Source organism: Triturus cristatus, chromosome 4_1 (assembly GCF_964204655.1).
Source record: "Triturus cristatus chromosome 4_1, aTriCri1.1, whole genome shotgun sequence".
In the NCBI taxonomy this organism is placed as follows: Eukaryota; Metazoa; Chordata; class Amphibia; order Caudata; family Salamandridae; genus Triturus; species Triturus cristatus.
The window spans coordinates 301,649,770-301,671,399 of NC_140585.1; the positions used below are offsets into that span (position 1 = coordinate 301,649,770).

Consider the following 21,630-nt stretch of genomic DNA (forward strand, 5'->3'; position numbering starts at 1 on the left):
ATTTGTGTCAACAGTGAGCCCAAGGCGCCATATGCAGACTCAGTATGGTGGCAGCTCAGTGTGTACTTTTGCAGTAATGCACAGTTCGCACTGCTAATGCAGATGCGTCTACATCGTGGCTTATGACTCGCAGCACCATTGTCAGGAGGCACTATAAATTGCGTTACTAATGCATTTTAGCACGGTGATGTGGACCACCACACTAAAATGCATTAGTCTAACTCCTGATGCATGGTACTTTGCAGGGCTGTCAAGTACTGCACTGAAACAGCACTCAACATCAATGACATTCAAACCATACTGGACAGAGGAGAAACAGTGCCCTCATCCTACTCAGCCTTTGGCACAGTCTCCCACAACACCTTCATCAAAAGGCGCCACGAGATTGGCATACAAGGATCTACTCTCAAGTGGATATGTTCCTTCCTCACGGGAAGAACCCGAAGGGTCAGGCTGTCATCCTTCACATCAGAGCCCAAGGAACTTAAATGCGTAGTCCCACAGGGATCGTTCCTCAGCCCCACCCATTTCAACATATATAGGACTCTGCTCGCCATCATCATCTGATCACAAGATATCACCATCCTCTCCTACGCTGATGACACCCAACTCATCCTCTCCCTGACGGATAAGAAAACCACCACCGAAACCAACTTCACCAACTGCATGACAATGGTAGCAGGCTAGTTGCGAACCAACTGCCTGGAGCTCCACTTTGAAAAGACGGAACTACTGGTCTTCGGTACAAAAGGGGGTGGTGATGGACGGAGCATCAGAACCAATCAAACACTCACACCCAGTCAACAGATCTGGGTTTGATCCATCACCGTTCTTTAGCCCACTCTGCCACCCCAGTTCAGACATGGCCATATGCAAATCAGTCTGACCCTGTGCCTCATGGGAACAGTCCAGCCCGAACTGCCAAGCCATGCCTTCCCTGGACCGGAAACAGGCCTCCTAGGACCGGTTTCAGGCAATTCAGCCGTCTTCAGCCAGGCTTGCTTGAATCCAGTGGCAAAGTGAGCAAGGGACTCACGTCTGAGCATACCCTGCCTACTTATGGCGAACAAAGCGGTACAAAAGGGGGTGGTGATGGACGGAGCATCCGCTTTTTTTTTTCTTGACCGGTTTCTGGCATTTCAGCCGTCTTCAGCCAGGCTTGCTTGAATCCAGTGGCAAAGTGTGCAAGGGACTCACGTCTGAGCATACCCTGCCAACTTATGGCGAACAAAGCGGTACAAAAGGGGGTGGTGATGGACGGAGCATCAGAACTACTGGTCTTCTGCAATAAGACCTCCCTATGGGACTTCACCTGGGGGACGTCGGAGCTAGGCCCAACACACACCCCACACAAAAAATCTAGGGATCACTATAGACAATAAGCTCAACATGATAGCTCAAATCAACGCAGTGAGCACCTCCTGCTTCCACATCTTAAGATTGCTAAGAAAGATTTCCAAATGATTACCTCAGAACACCAGACGGGCTGTCACACCAGCACTCATTACCAGCAGTCTGGACTACGGCAACACTATCTATGTTGAAATCTCCAGACTACCCCTACACAGACTCCAGACCATTCAGAATGCCGCTGCAAAACTCATACTTGACCTCCCACGCCACACCGCGCCTCAAGAAGCTTCACTGTCTCCCCCATTCACAAACGCAGCCAATTCAAACTTCTTACGGGCACATACAAAGCCCAGCACAAAACAGGACCAAAATACCTGAACAGCCACAAACATTTTCAACAATCCACCAGACACCTACCCTCTACATCACTCTCACTCGCAAACATTCCCTGCATCCACAAAAGCAAAACTAAAGGGCCGCTCATTCTCCTACATCGCACTCAAGACATGCAATGACCTCACTCAACACAGCTGAACACGTGGCTCTTCGTATAAGCACCTTGGAGAATTCACACATACACAGTTGCCCAAGCACCTGGATAACCTCTCTGGTGATTAGTGCACTATACAATCAACATAATTTTCAAAGGAGGAGTGTCTGCACTTATAAAAGTTACCAACAATACAGTGTGATCTTGTGAAGAACTAGTGACCTCGCAGCATCTCCTTTGGCTCTCTAGGTGTCAGATATGAGAGGATAGAAACGATGTCCATCCTAGCAGACCTCTGATCCATGTTTTCCTCCAACCTTCTCTGGACAACCCATTGCAGTAATCAGCTACCTGGACTATGAAAATCAGAAATACCATAAATGGACCTGCAAAGCTGCTGAAAGCTTTCAGCAAGCTATAAACCGCCTGCCTGTCTCTTACACTTCGTCATCCATCACACTGCTATGCGCTGCAAACCATAACACGATCATCGCACCTCAGTTGTCCTCATGCATGACATGAAAACAAATCCCACATGTTATAAAAACAAAGACAATACCCTTCCAACAACAAACTCTACAGGGTGTTGCATACTATCCATGTCTGCAAGCTCTTCAGCACCCCACATAGAGGTAGTAAGTCCTATATCAGTGATACTCAAAGTATGGCACTGGCCGTATGCGGTCCTCCTTACCTTTAGGTGCAGCCCCCTGGTTAACAGCAGCACTGGTTGCTATTTACTCTATTCAGCACTAACATTAAAACATGTTAAATAAACAGGCAGGAATTCATTTAAAGGTTAATTGCAGTTAAAGGAAGGAAGTAACTAGGGTACCCTGCTCCGCGTAATTTAAGGAACACCTTCATTTATAAAGACTTCTTACAGCATAGGTGTAAAAGTATGATAAAAGTCTCTTGAAAATTCGGGGGCGTGGCCAGGCCGAGCACCAAGATGGCAGCTCAACCATGAAGGTCTGGAGCCGCCACTACATAAATGCAGCCTCTTGTTGCTTCACCAGCTTCCTTGCGGCTGGTGCTGAGAGAGGAGATGTCCCCCGCCGGGCTTGAGCCGCTCCGTGGTCGGCTAGACACTACAGGCTAGACACCATGGCCCGCATTAGCTCCTGCCTGACGCGGCCGTCGGAGGGGCCGTGACGACAGGGGTCGCAGGCGAGCCTGAGGGCGGGGCCTCGGATGTGCAGGGCGGGGCTTCTAAAATCGAGCCCGGGGATTCCTGGCGTGCCCTGGGACCCGCGGATGGCACGGAGTTCCCCACCGCGACTGAGACGCATGCCTTGCGCTGTGGTGCATTTTGACAACAGTCTGTTGTGGTGAGCGTGTGCATCAAAATATAATGCTGCCTTGCTTTTTAATGGACCGCGACTCGTGCTCCACCTGAGCCAAGAAACGCTATACGGTGGTGCTGCATTGCAGGACTGGCAGCAAATACCTTTCATTGTGCTTGCCGTGGAGGGCCCCTTTCCCTGCCTAATATAAACAAGAGGAACTGGTGAGACTCACATCCTGGGGGCTAATCAGAATGTCTTGGAAGGTCATATGCTTGCGGCTACCTGGGCGGTTGACTTCCTCTGAGGCCCAGCACTTCTACATTCTCTGCCTAGCTATACTCTCCTGATATGCTATTCCTGGTGCCAGTGTGCCATTGGGCCGAGGTGGGCCTATAGATTATTCTGGGAGGTCCAGGATCTGGGGGCTGGTGGCCACTGGTGGTGCTGTATTGTCATGCGCCGCCCCCCTCGCTCATTGTCGTTCCACCACACAATGGGGCGTAGTGATCCCAAACAGTGCCAGCTCTCTTTTGACACTGCTAAAACTCCTCGGCAGAAGTTGGGTTATGAACCACCTGGGACAGACATCCCCCCCCCCCCTTTGGAAGGTGCAGCGGCCATAATGGCGGGATTACAAGCCAGCTTTAAATCGATCGATGCCCTTTTCGACAAGTTGACAGCTCGATTAGAGGGCATGCATGGCTGTATCGAACAACATGAGACCAGCATTGATGCTGCTGAGCAGCAACTATATGATCTGGAAGATGCCCATTCTGCTACTGCTCCTCAAGGCGAAATAATATCCATATAGCCGGTGTAGCAGAGACTATCAACACAGGCCTCAAGAACATCTATGTAGAGCGGCTCCTTGAAAGTCTATTTTCATCGACCTTCGCGGTGGGGAGAGCCCACAGATCACTTGCCCCAAGACCAGCACCTGGCACGGCTCTGCGATTGATAATTGCCAAGCTCCTCAACTACCATGATCGGACATGGCTCTTCGGTCTTGCTTGCGACAAGGGAACTGTCCAGCATCAAGGCATGACTCTCACATTCTTTCCAGACTTTACCCCTCTAGTGCAGGAGGCGTGCCGTTAATTCATAGACATTAAATGCACACTTCAGAAAGCGAACGTTCGTTATGCTCTTCTATAACCGGGCGCAGCTTCACGTTCAGATAAATGGCAAATTGCATATCTTAACTCACCTGCTGAGGCCACCAGTTTCTGGAAGCAACATCGACTTGGACAGTATTCCCCCACGAGTGGTGGAGCGGTCGCATCCTCTCTTAGATTCGACGGACCCGGCAAGATTTTTTTGAGCATTAGCCTCTTTAGACAATCTGCCTTACGCCGTTTCCTCCTGCTACCTTTCACTGAACTCGTCTTGTGCTCTCCAGCTGCAGTACCCCGGAACTTTGGCCATATGCTCCTAGGACTGCACTCTTATTGGCTGTACTTGGTTTCATCAAGGTTATGGACTTTTTGGCAGTCTCCATTGAGTGTTTCCTCCCCTCTAGGAGTTCTCCTTCAGTTTGTACCAGCAATTTGTTATTTGGGAAATGATGGGATTCAACGGATACTGGTTGTTTGCTATCCGATGTGGGTGGGGTGTATGGATCGTTGGGTTATTTTGTGTTATGTATTCTAATGTTATTCTATACCGGGCTTTATTATTCTGAAAGCCATACATGTGCATGTTCTACACATCCCCGCACGTACACACATTTATCCGTTGTTGAGATGACGCCACCATTTCAGGGATCCAGGTCACTACCGTCGAAAATATATGACGTGGAATGTTAGAGGGCTCTCCAACCCACGAAAGGGGCGACAGATCTTGTCCTACCTTACCAGATATGCTGTTCAAGCGGTATTTTTACAGGAGACCTATTATGCCCCACACTCTACCAATCGATTTATATCACACTGGGGGGACAATCATTTTTTCGCTAACCATAGTACCTTCTCTAGGGGGTATGCATTGTGATCCACAAATCAGTTTATTTTAAAGTGCGGGAGGTGATCGCTGATTCCGAAGGTCATTACCTCTTGGTTTCTGGCATTTTGGGGGCTGAAACCCTTCTACTGGTCAACGTACATGCCCCAAATGTAGACTTATCAGAGCTCTTCCCTAGCATATCTACCCATATCTCCCAGCTATCAGCAGACACTATACCAATGGGGGGTGATTTTAACCTTACACTTGATCCATCGTTAGACACGACAGGCACTGGACAGATCACTGAGCCCCAATCAGTGCGACCTTTCTCCATGAGAATGCTTGGCGAGCCCATCATTCCATCTATAGGGGATATTCTTTTTATTCAGCCCTGCACGGGTCCTGGTCGCGCATAGACCATTGGTATCTTTCTCCCAAACTTATGCTAGGTGTTACTGTGTTCGAGCACATGCCACATACTCTCAGACCATTCACCTGTACTGTTGACCCTTTACTTTCCCAGTGTTGCACGCCTCTGCACACCCTGGCGCTTCCCAGCTGATGCGCTGCTTGACGATGTGCTTCGAAGCAAGGTCAGAGATGCCATAGTGGAATATGGTCAACCAAATGCCGGTACAGTAGTGCGTCAAGCTACTCTGTGGAGGGCTTTTAAAGCTTATATTAGAGGAATCTGTATCGCCTTAATAGGCTGGAGTGCTTCGCTCCATAAGCCTGGAACTCAAGACTATTGAAAATGCACTTAAGGAGCTTGATGCATGAGCTCTGACCGACGACCCCCCCTTCTATGCATCGGCAAGCGACACTCTGACTTTCAGGATCTTGCGGCATGTGAGGTAAACTATCTCGGCAAATATGCATGGGCTTGGGTGTACGGTGAGGTCGAAAAGCCTGGTCGGACACTGGCAAGACTACTTCATCCCCAATACTAATCCTCCTTTATTACACACCTTGAATTGGACGATGGCACATTGATCGCGGGCAGCGAGGACATGAATGCTGCTTTTCTCTCCTATTACACTCATTTATGTACCACGCAATGCCCTCCTGTCGATAGCGTACTTACAGATTACCTTGCCGAGGTGGCTATGGTTTGGCTTGACGAGGGACATCGCCAATTCCCGGCCTCAACCATTACTGCTGATGAAATTTCACAGACCTTTGATGACCTAGGTGGTGCCCGAGCCTCGGGGACTGAAGGGTTATATGGCATATTTTATAAAACCTACAAGACCTTATTGGTTCCCCATTTACTGGAAGTTTATGCAGAATCCTTTGAAGGTGGATCCCTCCCTACTACATTGTGCGAGGCGGTAAATACGCTTCTACTTGAACCTGACAAACCTCCGTATCGCTGTGCCTCCTACAGATCCTTATCCTTGTTAAATCAAAACTATAAAATTTTAGCTAAGGTCCTCGCCACTCGCCTTTGCCTTCTTGTGGACAAGATAACTTGCCAGTTCCATGCTGGTTATGTCCTGAATTGATCCACATTGGTTAATTTTCACGCAGTGTTTGCAATCCTTCACCAAATTAATCCTGATCTTTTCGCCGCTGCGTTATTGTTAGGTGCTGAAAAAGCATTGATTAGCTGGAATGGTCCTTTGTATATGCCACATTACGGAAACTGGGAGTTTCAACGGGCTTCTCTGATCTTATTCGCCTCCGGTACGCGAGTCCGTTGGCCCGGCTCTGGGTGAATGGCGACCTAACCGATTAATTTGCACTTTCAAGTGGTACCAGGCAAGGGTGCCCTCTGTGGGCCTTAGCCTTATTGTTTATTATTGCCATGGACCCCCATGATCGACATCTCCAGGAGCGACATTTACAGCGCAGATTAAGATTTCACCACGGACCTCTGTTGGCTTGGTTCTATGCTGATGATGTGATGCTGTTCGTACGGGACCCCAAAACTAATCTCCCTCCTTTACTTCAAGAAATCGTGCGCTTCTGGGTTTTCTCTGGAATCGCCATAAACTGGAATAAATCAGAGATATTTCCATTGACAGATGCCACTGTTCCCTTCATTTCGCTGATTCTCCTATTCTGTTGGTCTTTGTTTTTGTTGGAAAAAGCTATACATAATTATTTAATTTTTTTTAAATCCCTTCAAGATTCAAAAAGTTAATTAAATGAATATGCAGCAAGGGTTACCCTCAGTAAACAAGATTACATCAGTGCCAAACATTCAAGCTTCCCCACCATGCTGACAACAATGCCAATAGTGAACTAAGAGGACAAGTCAGTTGCTATTACACATTACAACATTATTAAATCAAACACGGGAGAGGCTTTTGGACAGCACATGAACTCCAGCATTTCAACGTTCTCTTTTGTGATAGTGAAGAAAAAGGAGAGACAGTGAAATAAAAAAAATCGTATAGGATCACAAAATGTGGTCAAGTGGGGAGGTTGGGATTGATCCAAAGTTTTCTGGTTCTAAATTGTGGAATTCAATTCAGAAACTGGATGTATGCGCTTCATTTTCCTTACACCCTTCTTACCTCCCACCCCACCCCAAACAGTCCCCCTCTCCTCCGCAACCACCACCCACCAAACTTTTGTCCCCTGGGAAAAAAATTGTGAGTGCCCAAGCCCTATATAAATGTTGCAATACAATACACTATTTCTGCTCATTCATCATGCTGTGCCCAGTAGGCTGGTGCAGCATGTGCTACTTGCACAGTGCTCTAAAAAACTGCATGTAACCTAAACTTTTACTAATCAACTGACCTGGATTGAAAATAATATTTGGAGAATACTGCATGTATACACTGTTTCCATCTCTCAAAACTGATTAGAGACTTTCTTATGCTGAAAAAAATTTAAATTTCATAGATGTTTTACAGGTTCGAAATGCAGGAAACATTTCCATGTAAACGTATGTTATGTGGTTAAGAAGGCCATGCAAAGCCAGCCCATCACTTTCCTGCAAGGCACGACTTCTGAACGCATTTTGTCCACTTGCATAAGTGCATTCAGTACTAATGTGACAGTGGTGAAATTAGCAATATTGACATATGCCCATGAAATTAATACAGCAATTGGCTACTTTCAAAGAGGATGCCCAAAATACCAGGGATTAAGCACTTTCACCATTTTGGGGCGCAAATGGACTAATAAGAATCACATGCAAATGTGTGACAAATACCTGCTTTCTTTAGGCACATCAGTAGACCCGACGCTTACCTTTCGGCATTTTCTTTAAGTAGCTAAAGACAGTGCTCTGATCAATGAGGCTCTTTGCTCTGAAGAAGTGCATGCTGGGAGGAAAGGTCCCCACCCTGATCGCCTCATTCACCTCTTCCATCTTAAGGCGCATGAGCTTCTGGTTGGCAAGGTCCTCTTGTGCATCCAGTACAATGTTGCCACCGGTATGGATGAAGAGCTCTTTTTGGATCAGGGAACTGCGGTCGCTGGGCAACGGTCTGGGGTGACTGAAACCGGCCAAACACAGGAGAAGCCACGCCAAAGGCCAGGAGCAGTGGAGGTCCATGGCCACCACTTTACTTGAATGGGGGACAAAACACACAACGAATCAACATACATTTAAATGAAAAGGAAAACATTATCCCAAAAAATGAAACCCCTTTACAACACGAGAGTGGCCTGGATTCACAGTGTTAGGAATACACATTTATCCCCACCCAGGCTGAAATCATTTGCACACAGCTGCTAGTTGGCCCTCTGCCACAAAAGAGTTGGATGCATTATTCTAAAACACTGGTAATTTCTCTCTCAACTTAGTATTTCTGCCCACTTTGCTGAGCAAATATAGGAAAGGACAACTAATTTAAAACAAAAAATGGCAATCCAGTTAATCTGCATGGCACTACACCTCGGACCCGGAGAACAAACAACTCCAGATAAACTTGATATAGCCTCATCTGGGAAGAGCAGCTTCAGTCCCTGTTGCACAGAGGACTTTGCAATGAATGTTTGGGAAAAACTGTGACACGTAAGAAAGGCTGCCTAAGAAAAATAAAAAGTGACAGAGGGAATGCTTAAATGAATCTGAAGCACTGGCGATTGTTCTGGTAGTGATTCAATCCACTGCTTTTGTTCTTTGTGACATTAAAGAATAGAGTCAAACACATCCAAATCACTCTAGGCCCCGCTGCAAAGAGGCATTGCAGTTAACATCCCCTGTGAATGTGAAACAATGAGGTTTAGCCCGAGTGGTATGCCATTAGGCTCTGTTTCAACCATCCATGGACTTTTGGCCAACAACCCTTTGTCTGCTGGGACTTGTAGTTTCCCTATTTTCATTATAAGAATTGGCCTGCAAATCCCTACCTGCATAAGAGCTGTCTGCTAAACATTCCCAACTGACTGAAGGGGGCCTTTGTAACATTGGGCCAGTTGGCAGATATCCCTGCAGTGTATTTATGAATGTACAAACAATAGATCAAATATTTATATTGTGGAAACGAGCAACTCTACCCAGGACCGCAACATTTCTTTTTCCATTGTGACCTATATCTTTACTTCTAATGTATGATGTAGTTCACTACCCTCTGACCCAAGAGGCTGTCAATAGATGCCTGCACCAATGAACTTTTAGGTGGGCTTCCTCATTCTTCACATCCTATTAGAGGTCCCACAAAACCAAGGTCTTGAAACTGCTTAAAATTAGGAAAGAACCTAGATTTCATACCTGACAGCATCATAAATGGCTCTATAGACGTGTATGTGCAATAAAAGGACTTTATCTTGTGGTGGGTGTTGTAGAATATACACTGGCAGTTTTTAGGTCTCGCCTGAGCCAGCGCTTTAGCGCTGCTCTGGCGAGAGCTTTAGAAAGCGGGATTTGGAAGTGCAGACTAGTGCTTTTCAGGCCTCCAAATACAGTGCATGTGCGCCGGGTGTGCGCACCATTTGTCAGCCTGCGTGATCACTTTCGCGGCCGCTTTGATGTTCTCAGTGAGTCGCGCAGCCACTGAGAACATCAAAGCGGCCGCGAAAGTGCTCACCATTTGCCACCCCCTCCCTTACACAGTTGTTGTTGTGAATTGACCCTCCGACTCCCCCAGACTCTCAGTTCTATCCCCGACACACACAACAGTGTATCGATCAATGAGAGGGTTTCTGATCTGAATTGTCTGCCCCCTCACTCATACGTTAAATATCAAATTTCCATTCTCGCGTATACCTAGGGCGCGCTAAACAAGTAATGTTGCCTATTGGTGTGGCCACCCCGACAGAGAGCATGTCCCCTAAGCATCTCCTGTGTTTTGATTTGTTTCTTGCGCCCAAGTTTGAATACTTCCTCCAGACAAAATCTCAAGTCCTTAATGTACACACTGTCTCCGCCGTGCTAACTTTGTTTGGCAGTTCTTAAATACATTTGACTCCCCTCCTTACACCTTCAGTGTCTAGTCCGAGCAACACATGACATGCTCTGAACCGCTCTGAGAGAAGCCTGCGCGCTGTAAAATTGCTCGCAAGATTCTCTGGTGCCCATATTAAGTATCGCAGCGTCAGCGAGATTTGCATCCGCCAGCAGCCCGATAACTTTTGCTGGCAGCCATCCTTGCAGAGGTGCTGTCTGACTTTGCGGGAGATGTGCAGGGAATTCAAAGACCATTTATTCCCTCCCATAGCTCTGCCGCTAGACCGTGCAAGTCAGCAGGCAGGTTGCCATGTCTAGTTTTTTTTAGGGATCACCTTTGTTGCCTTAATGACTTTAGTATCCTGCTGTGATTAATTTGCATCACACAGATGCTGCAGAGGAATAGATTCTTATCTTTCTCAGTTTGCTTGGTTTGTTTCTCAAGTGTTTTTTTTTTTTTTTTGTGAATTATTATTATTTTTGTTTATTTTTTTTTTTCCAAAACCTTTATTTGACACAGCCGTTATGTACAGTCACAGGCCTACAACCTCCGAGGCCGGCCGCTAGTGTGCAAGAAGGAGAATCAATACAGCAAGCAAATGAGCAACCTGCACAGAGGGCGACTAATCTGCCCACAACAAGACTCCATACAACAAGAAGGCTTTGAATTAACTTTTTACAAAACGAAAAACACAAAACAAAACTAAAACCAGGCATGAAAACTATATAGGCAGGAACTTGCTCTCCCATGGAGGGGGGGGGGGGGCAGCCTCCTCTCAGCGGCACTATAAGCAAAAGCTAGTATTAAGCAAGGCGGAAGGGGGGGCAGGGAAGTACACATGCACCGATTCCAGGCGGGAACAGGAATGTCCGAGCTAAGGGGACAGGGCTACGTCGGAGGCGATCACCAGGGGGGGCGTGCATATGTCACCACGGTAAGAATTCCACGGACCCCACATCTTATTCCATTTTTTGGGTTTGCCTCTAGCAACATACACGGTTTTCTCCCGGAACATGCACCAGTCCATGTTTTCTCTCCACTTCGACACCGTAGGAGACCTACCCGAGCCCCACAGCTGCGCAATGTCTCTTTTGGCTATCATATTACCCAGAGTCACCCAGCGCTCCTGGGCCGCGTCCCAATCAGTCGGTTCCCACACATTCAACACACAGCGCCGCGCCTCCGGGAGTAGGGCCACACCCGTGACCTCCTCCATCACTGCATGCACCCTAGCCCAGAACCGGACAACCACTGGACATTCCCACAAAATATGCAGAAAAGTACCAAGCAGGCCACAGCCACGCCTACATAAACCATCACTCGAATATCCCAAGCGAAGCAAGCGAGGACCGGTAACGTAGACCCTGTGTAGTATCTTTAACTGCACAAATCTGAGGCGAGCGGGTATGGCCACCTCTCTCGGCGAGGCTACAGCCGCAACCCAGTCCTCGTCATCCAGCTCTAGGCCATCTGCGACCCATACTTCTCGCAGGCGGGTGAGGAGGTCAGCGCGAGCATTAATCATTTTTTTATAGATCAGGGAAATGGTGCTATCTGGCAAGTAACCATCAAGTATACGGTCTTCCAAAGGGGAGGCCTCAGGGATAGCAGCCGGGTTCGGAAAGGCAGAAAGCAGGGCATGGCGAATCTGCGCGTAACGAAAGAATTCCCTATCGCTCAGGCTATATTCGGCCCGAAGGACACCGAACGTTTTAAAAGCGCCCTTCGCCCACAGATCCCCAACGCGGCTAATACCAATCGTGTCCCACTTCTCAAATCCCTTAGTGCGCCACAGCCCGTCCAACTCTTCAGAAGCATACAGCGGAGTCGCCCGAGTCAGGCGACCCTTCCAGCCCACAGCGGCAGTGGCGCCGTGCCATGCACGTACAGCGTTGTTCGTGGGGCCCGTGAGTTTAGCGCGTCCCTTCTTGGAATAAAGCATTCGATTGAAATCCCCACCCGGCAACAGTAGCTTATCCATCTCATACGCGGGGTTCAAAGCCGGGCCATACGTCCCATGGTTCACTGCCACCAGCTGGGACGCCCAGTAATACCGTCTGATATCAGGAAGAGCTATGCCACCATCGTACCATGGAAGAGTCAGCTTAGTAAGAGCGATGCGTGGTCTCCCATCCCACACCAGCTGTCGCTGCAGGCTTTCCACCTCCCGAAAATATCGTGCAGGCACCACGTCCAGCGTATTCTGTAGGGCGTACAAAAAACGTGGCAGAGACATCATTTTAAATAAGGCCGCTCTGCCCAGCGGCGATAACGGAAGCCTCCGCCACCGGACTACGTCCGCCCGAAGCCGCTGAAGCGGCGGCAGCAGGTTCAAAGAGTAACGATCCGCTGAACTCAGGGAGACGTGAATGCCTAAATATTTAAATCCAGCCTGAGAGATTTGAATCGGACAGCCGCGAGGGAGAAGAGGGGGGTCGCCAACCAACACATATACACAGGACTTAGCCCAATTAATAACAAGCCCAGAATTGCGGCCGAAGGAGGTCAACACATCGAACATCACCATCAGTGATTTCCGCGGCGAGGTGAGGTAAAGCAAAATGTCATCAGCGTAGAGTGACACACGGTCTTCAAACGTCGGAGTCCACCGGATACCCGCCATAGAGGGTTCCCACCTCAGCCATGCCGCCAGGGGTTCCAGCGCAAGAGCAAAAAGAAGCGGGGACAAGGGATAACCCTGGCGGGTGCCCCTCCCGAGCACAAAGGGGGCAGACACCCTACCATTCACCACCACCTGCGCCAACGTCTCCACATACAACAATTTCACCCATTTAATGAATCCGGGTCCAAAACCAAACTTGGCCAGTGCTGCCCAAAGATACGACCACTCCAGCGTGTCGAACGCCATCGTGGCGTCCAAGGACGCCAAAACGGTGGGCTCCTGGATACAGTCGACTTTTGCGAGAACTCCATGTAGGCGCCGCAGGTTCAGCGCGGTGTTGCGATGCGGAATAAAACCAGACTGATCCGGATGAACCAAGTCACCAATTACAGTAATCAGTCGATTTGCCAGGACCTTCGCAAGAATTTTTGGTTTGGCATTCAGGAGTGAGATAGGCCTATACGATGCACAGCCGTCTCGCGGCTTCCCCTCTTTGTGGAGAACCACAATCGTTGCAAGCCGTTGGTCCAGCGACAGGGAGCCCACCCTAAGCGATGCATTAAACATCGCCCGGAGATGAGGCGCCAGCGTCTCAGGACGAAGCTTGTATAACTCGATCGGCAGACCATTCGGGCCCAAAGCCTTTCCGGAGCGGAGTGCGCGAATCGCCAGTGCTATCTCATCGTCCGTCAACGCCGCGTCCATCAAATCTCTGTCGGAGACGGAGAGGCATGGCAACGTGATATCTCGTAACAATTGGCGAGAGTCGTCCTCCGGCCTATCCGAAACCGACGTATAGACGTCACGCAGATGATCTGCAAAGCAAGTAACTATCTCTCCGGGATCCGTGACACGCACACCGTCAGCACGCACAATCACCGGAACCACTCGATTCACTCTGTCGCTCTTTTCCAGCCACGCAATCAGTTTTCCAGCCTTGTCACCCACATCATACAAGCGCCCCTGCTGTTCCCGACTAGCGAGCTTCGCAGCATTCGTAACCAGCGCTCTATAGTCCGACTGCTTAAGGCGAAGGGCATGAAGTTTTTCCCTCGTGACTCCCCGCCCAAGATCCCCTTCCATACTAGTTATGTCCGACTCTAGGCGCGCTACCTCTTCGTTTTTACGTTTTTTAGCAAGGGAGATCAGGGATAGCGCCTGCCCACGGATCACCACCTTAAAGGCATCCCACAATGTCAGGGCTGACGCGACGGAACCCTGGTTTTCCGTGAAAAACCGGTCTAGGGACTTCACCAATTGGGCACGAATTGTGGGGTCACGGAGATACCAGGGGTTAATCGGTGCCACCCTTCCCCCAGCCCCCAAGGCAATATCCAAACGGAGCAGTACCGGGGAATGATCCAAGATGCCACGAGCAAGATGTTTAACCTCTCCAATCATTGGGGCTTGGGCGGCCGGCATCAGTACATAATCCAATCTAGACAGGGAGCCATGGGCCCCAGAGTGAAACGTATACTGAGCCAACCCCGGGTGCATCGTTCGCCAACAGTCAACCAGTCCCATAGTGTCAATAAAACCACCCAACCAAGAATGCGCCCCAGGGAGGTCTCTGGGCGGGTGACGATCCTCTCTACCAGACACAACAGAGTTAAAATCCCCACCAACCAGCAACAGGCCCTCAGGGAGCCCAAGCAGTAGGCCTCCCAGATCCGCGAAGGTGGCAGTCTGCAACCCAGGGGGGACGTAAACTGAAACCAAAACTAAAGTTCTACCCTCCCACCGGCCAACCAGCACTACGTAACGCCCCCGGTCATCGGGAGAGAGGCTCGGACCAGAATGCCTACCCCTCTGGACCCAGTAGTAAAGCCGGAATGGGCCACCAGACGGTAACCCCGTCTATTCAAAGCCTGACAGGAGTTGCCCACCAAATGCGTCTCTTGCAAGAAGACGATATCAGGAGAGAGACGTTTCAAATATTGTAGCACCACCCCTCGCTTCACACGATCCCCCAAACCATTGACATTTCATGTTAAGATATGCAACCCCCTGCCCCCCATCCCAACCACAGCGATCACCCCACCCCCTACGAGAGCAAAAAACAGAACATCGATCACCTGGTATAAAACTAACCTGAAACAACGGCAACTCCCCCACCACCACCCCCCCAACTCCCGTGACACACCCCCCCACCCTGCACCCCTGCACTAGAACATCTAGCCACCCCAACTCGCAGTGTGCCTGTCGCCCCGACATAACCCTAGTCTACGAAAAGAAAGAAAACTCCCCCTGAGGAGGAAGAGTCTCACCAGATACCCCGCAGCCCCCCAACACAGAAGGAAGGGCAATGCAGTCCCATGTACTAGGTCACCCCCGACCAGAGTCTGAGTTCAACACACGATTAACCAGGAACAATAGTTCAGTAGTTCACGGGTGCTCCGCCGAGCCGCCACCGTCGTCCTCGGTCCGCTCATCTCCCCCGCGCCGACGGTGCAATGTATCAATCCATTCCTCCACCGCATCAGGCCGGTCGAAGAAGTGGGTTCGGTCCTCCAATTCAACACGAAGCTTAGCCGGGAAAAGCATGGCGTACTTCAGGCCCATGTCTCTTAAACGCCGTTTCACAGTCAGAAACCCCATGCGCTGTTTTTGGACTGAGTAAAATCAGGATAAAAGCTAACATCAACGTTCTCATACTTCAGCGGGCCATTGACACGGGAGGTCTGTAGGATGGCGTCGCGGTCCCTGAAGTTAAAGATCCTGGCGATGATGGGACGTGGTGGGGCCCCCGGCTTCGGTCGACCCCCCGGGACTCTGTGGGCCCGCTCCACCATGAAGTATTTGCTGAGGCCCTTCGGCACGAGGTGGTTCAGGATCAATTCCTCCACAAAAAGATCCACCGACCCATCCTCCGACCTCTCCGGCACACCTACAATGCGCACGTTGTTTCGTCGTGCCCGACCTTCAAAATCCTCCAACCGCTTGACCGAGAGGTCTGTGAGGGCCCTCAGACTGTGAAGCTCCGTCTGCATGTCAGTAACATCTTTCGTGAGGCCCGAGGTCGTGATAGCAAGTGAATTGACCCTGTCGCTGGTTTTCGAAAGGTCCGCTCTGAGGAGGTTGACATCAATTGACACGGTGTCCAGCTTGTGGGCCAGAGAGTCAAACCGCTGGCCAACCGATTCCTTCATGGCGTCGATGGCACCCATGACATCGTTAAGTGTCAGCTCCGCCGAGGATGACGGTCCCTCTCGAGCCACCTCTGCGGGCCCACTCGGACCAGGAGACCCCTTCTGATGGGCATACCGATCCATGTTATTCGTTTGTACATAGCCACCTCTCCGGGTAGCCTTGGGCCTTAGCTTGTCACCGTCTAATCGGGCCGCCATTCTACGGCAGGGGAAACCCACCACCGGATGCCCGTATATTGCAGTGGTTCCCTGGGGGGGCACGCCGCAGTCAGTGGTAGACAGCTCCCACCACCGATCGCACCCGCCGGCCTCCGGGCTGCTCAGATGTGTAGCCTTCACCGGCACCCGCCCTCCGCGTCACTGAGGAGAGTCAAAAGTGAAAGTGAAACCCGGGGTGCACGGGTCAGCCCGATGCTCCGGATCCGTTGTTGTTCAATTGGGACACGGGGAAGATGCCAACCCGAGCCCGGGGCAGCGTCGCGGAGCAGGCCCCTCTCCCAAAGACCGAAAAAGTAAACTTCCCAAAGTCCGATTTGAATTTTGAGAACAGGGGTGTCCTCAGCGTAGGTTCACCCGTAGTATTCCTTCAAAAGATCAGGATGAAATCCAGGATAATCGTGGGAGGCTGCGTGAGTCTCGGGAGCTCTGTGCCTACGCGTCCATCATGGTTGCGCGCTAGGCTCCTCCCTGTTTCTCAAGTGTTTGGAGTGTCACAGAAAGTCACACTAAAGCAGACTTTCAGGCAGCCTTTTGTGCGTTTTTTTGTCACAATACAGACGTTTATCTGGCGCTGGTTAGAGGAAGACATAATTATTACTCGTGGTAGCCGCTTTCATAGCGTTGGTCACATTACCGTACATATCACATTTACCCCACTTTCACATACTAACATTATAAATAACCTTTTATATATTTGTTGCTTTAAAAACATAGATAATAAACAATGCCATTTACAATACCAACAACTTTCAACTTTGCTACTGCGAGACCTATTGCATTGCAAATGCTTGTTTTTATTGGAGTTGTGTGTGAGGTTCTGGTGACCAGCGTCTGTGTCCTAAAGAGGGACACAGTTCTGCATTTTTGAAACTTTAAAAAAAAAATTTTAACAACAGATTTTATTGATTTTTTGTAGTACCAAGTGGGTGGAGACCAGCAAGCATCGTACATGTAAATGGCAGATTGTAAAGACTTTAGGTACTGAAAAGTTTCCACCCAGGAGGTCTGCGGAACATCAGACCAAGAACCAATCCCCGCCCCCAACCACGCACCATACATACCATAAAAAACAAGATATAAATACAGCAAATGAGTTTCCATCCACATCTGTAATGCTCTATCACACTAAACTGGCGAGTCATTTACTACCAGCCGTTCAAGAGGGTCCTGGTTTACTGGCTGCGTTAGGAGAGACAAGTCAATGCCTTGATAATTAGCCCCCCTGGCCCAAATCTTCCCGTGCTTCTGTGGACAGCCCCTCGCCTGAAACACTGCAATTTCAGCTGACTTTTTCCAAGTCGCAATACCGGGGGGAGGGGGCGTAGCCTTCCAGTGTTGCGCAATATCCCGCTTAGCTAGTGTGAGACCCAAGAACAAGAGGTGTCTCTTATATCTGTTCCCCCCAATGTCCTCTGTGCTGTGCAGAAGTGTCAATCTAGGGCCTGCTGGAATGTCCCATGCCAATACCCGCCCCATGCAAGAGAGTACGCCCCGACCAGAAGTGTTGCAGTGCCCCGCAGCTCCATACCATATGGAGAAACGACTCTTTGTTCAAGTCGCAGCGGAGACATGTGGGGGACTGAATAGCCCCCATCTTCCAGATGCAGAGGCGTGTGTAATATATTCTGTGGAGGTATTTAAATTGGATCAGCCGGTATCTAGTGGAGACAGCGGAGTACCTGGGGCTAGCCAGCGCCTCGGCCTAATCATCGTCTGTCAGGGCAGGTAAGTCTGCCGCCCGGGTCCGATGTATAGTAGTTTTGGAGTGTGTAGTGAGGGTTTGATAGATTTGACGAATTTTGTGAGTCCCCAGATCTCCCATCAACAACCTACCCTCCAACGGGTGAAATTCGGGTAAAGACGTTAGATGCCGTATCAGGGGGGACAAAGCATGGCAGAGCTGCAGATACCTATGGAACTGTGATTTGTGTAAGTTAAAATCCTCCTGCAACCTCTGGAAGGACTTAAGCATGGGCCCCTACATTATATCCCCGAGTGTGGATATCCCTATATTGTCCCATCTACGAAACCCCACCAAGGCCGAGACAGTCCGAAGGTGTGATCCCTGCCAGAGTGGAGTAGCACTAGTCAACATGCCCCACTAACCCATAGACCTTTCCACCTGCCTCCATATAAGTGGATTACCATCCGGCAGGCCGGGGAAGCGCCTCCAAGGATGAGCCACTGTACAGAAGGTGGAGCAGCAGGGTATCCGCCATGAAGAGCCTTTCCACAGCATAAGCTGGGTCTGCCTGAGAGCTATACCACCATTCATTGATCACCAGGAGTTGCAAAGCCCAGCAATACGCCCGAACGTCGGCTGCCGCAATCCCGCCGCAGTACGTAGACTGAATACACGTCACAAAAGCCCCCCGGACTGCACCCTCTCCCCCCACAGGAACCTGTTTAGGAGTGCATTTATTTGGAGAAACCACAACGGGGGGACAGGATATGGGTAATTCTGCAGCCTATAAAGCAAGCGTGGCAGTGACACCATTTTGAAAATGGCGGACCGGCCATATAGCGAAAGGGGGAGGGGGGACCACACCGTCGTCTCGTCGCGCACTGCAGGGAGCAGCGGAGCTATATTGCGCAACCAAGCTTCGTTGGCGCACCGTGTGATATATACCCCCAAGGTACTTGAAACCCTTATCCGCGACTATCGGCTGCAGGCCCAAGCTTGACTCCTCTGCTCGCCGCATATGGGGAACAGGATGGATTTGGAAGGGTTAGCGCATAGTCCGGATGTCTCTCTAAATATCCGCAGGATCTGAAGCACCCGTGGGCCGGAGGCCCTAGGATCTGATATAAAGAATAAAGTGTCATCAGCATATAGCGCGATCCTATCCGAGCACTCCGGCGACCAGTCCAGCCCTTGAAAGACTGAATCTAGGTGCACCCAAGCTGCCAATGGCTCGATAGCTAAGGCAAATAAAAGCGGGGAAAGGGGGCACCCCTGTCTTGTTCCTCTGCAAATGGGGACGGGAGCAGAGCAATATCCGGCCACGCGGACCGAGGCGGTGAGGTTTCACGTAGGCTCGAAAACGAGGTCCCAGGTTGACAGCCTCTAAGAGTTTAAAAAGTTAGGTCCAGCTCAATGAATCAAATGCCTTATCAATGTCTGCCAACAAGACAGCCGCGGGGTGCCCCAGACGGTGGGCTTCCGCCACAGCGTTATGGGCGCGTCTAATGTTGTGTCTGGTGGAGCGTTGTGGCATAAAACCAGACTGATCTTGATGCACCAGGTCTTGGATACACGTGCGGAGGCGGTTGGCCATGATCTTCCCTAGCAATTTAGGCTCGAAATTCAACAGGGATATGGGGCAATACGAACCTGGATCTTCTGGAGGGCAGCCCGGCTTGAGGAAGATGAAGATTTTGGCGTGTCGCCAATCTGTTGGCAGAATACACTGCTCTGAGGCCACATGCAGAGCCTTGAGTAGATGAGGGCTGAGAGTCCCTATATGGGGGCGCATGAAATCGCACGGGAACCCGTTTCAGCCGGGTGTGTATTGGATAGCGTTGTCTGTAGCTCGTCCAGGGAGATGGGCTTATCTAGGGCATCACGCTGTTCGTCCGAGAGGCGTCGAGGAGGGATATCTGAGAAAAAGTCATCTATGAGAGGTTCGGCTATTACTTCGCGTTCTTCGGACAGTGCCGCCTAGAAATTATCAAAGGCATGAACCACCGCTCCGGGGGACGCACACATGTTGCCATCTGGGGACCTCAATAGGGGAATCTGCGTCGGGGATGCTCTGGCCTGGCACAGCCTATGGAGCACCTGGCTGGACCTTTCTCCCCATTGATAAATCCTATATTGGGTCGCCAACCAGGCCTCTCTGGCGCTATCAGTGAGCATCGAGTGTAGCTGCTGCTGAACATGCAGTAGATTGCGCCGGGCGCCGGTGTCCGAGCCCTCCACCATTAGGGATTGCAAGTTGACCTGTCTGTCTTCCAACTCATGTATCTGTGCTAGACGGCGCCGGTTTTCCCCGTACGATAACTTATATCAGCCCCTCGAATCGTGGGTTTAAAAGCCTCCCATAGGATGACCGGGGAAGTTCCGGCATTACAGCCAAAATAATCGGCAATTGCCCGATGCAGCATTTCGTGATACTCGGCACCTCTGAGCAGCCAGGGAGACATGCGCCACCAATAGGGGGCACGACGGGACTGCAGGCGTAACTTGAGTTGAACCGGTGAATGATCAGAGAGACCCCGGGGCAGGATAGAGGTATGTGTCACCCTGTGCATATAACTGTGAGGGAGGAACAGATAATCCAGGCGTGAATGGGTGGGGTGGACGGATGATGCATATGTAAACCTGGCTTCGAAGGGATGAAAGGCCCGCCACGAGTCTGCCCAACCCAATGTACAGGTCAATATTTTCAGTTTGGATCTGGGAGGGGGAACATCTAATGGTCTAGCCCGCCACCTGTCTGAGGGACCCATAATGCCATTCCAATCTCCATCCAGAATCGTCAGGTCTCCTGAGAGATCTCCCCATAACAGTGTCATTTTGTCAATGAAAGTCTGGCCCAGCGGTGGAGGGGCGTAGACGCTTCCTATTGTGATCTGTTCCCCGGATATGGTACGAGAAATGACCGTAAAGCGGCCACCTGGGTCCAACCAGTGTTGTGTAATCTGAAGTGGAACTCTGCGGTGGATAAGCACTGCTGTACCACGCGCCCCCCTCGTAAAGCCAGAGTGGCACACCGTGGCGAACCCATATTGTGAGAGGCATGGGGCTTTATTGCCCAGAAGATGCGTCTCCTGTAGTAGAAGGATGTCGGCCGAATATCGCTTTGCCAAATGAAGCACCGCCCCCCGTTTGACCTTGTTCAGTAAACCTCGCACATTCCAAGTAAGAATGTTGAGTTCCCCAACGGAGAATCACCCTCCGTGTGGGCCATTTCTAGTCCTCAAAGTGTAGTGCGAAAAATGATGTGGGAATGATGGAGCATAAAGGTGCGTGTATAGTGCGTAAAACATACAACAAACAACACCCCCAGATACCCTCCTTCCCCCACCCCCATACTTCCCGAAACAAGGAGTATCTGTCGCGGTGGAATCTCGTCCCAGGCCACAAACATGATGACCCAAGCGGTTCCCCCAATGGATCCCCCCTCCCAACATCACCCAACATAACTGAAAACGTTCAGGGCGTGTGAAGTTCAATACCTTCCAGGACAAAGTCCTTGGTACCCGTCTGGCT

At 50.2% G+C, this 21,630-nt stretch overlaps 1 protein-coding gene across 4 annotated transcripts in view; it reads right to left on the minus strand.

Annotated features, from left to right (window-relative positions):
- LOC146854818 (adenosine deaminase 2-like) overlaps positions 1 to 21,630 on the minus strand; it is a 516,331-nt gene that overhangs the window by 351,183 nt on the left and 143,518 nt on the right. For all 4 annotated transcript variants that reach the window (XM_085652178.1, XM_085652180.1, XM_085652181.1 and 1 more), the window contains one exon: positions 8,281 to 8,600. In XM_085652178.1, coding sequence (XP_085508304.1) covers positions 8,281 to 8,587 — 307 coding nt within the window. In that variant the 5' untranslated portion in view covers positions 8,588 to 8,600. The remainder of the gene's footprint in view (positions 1 to 8,280; positions 8,601 to 21,630) is intronic.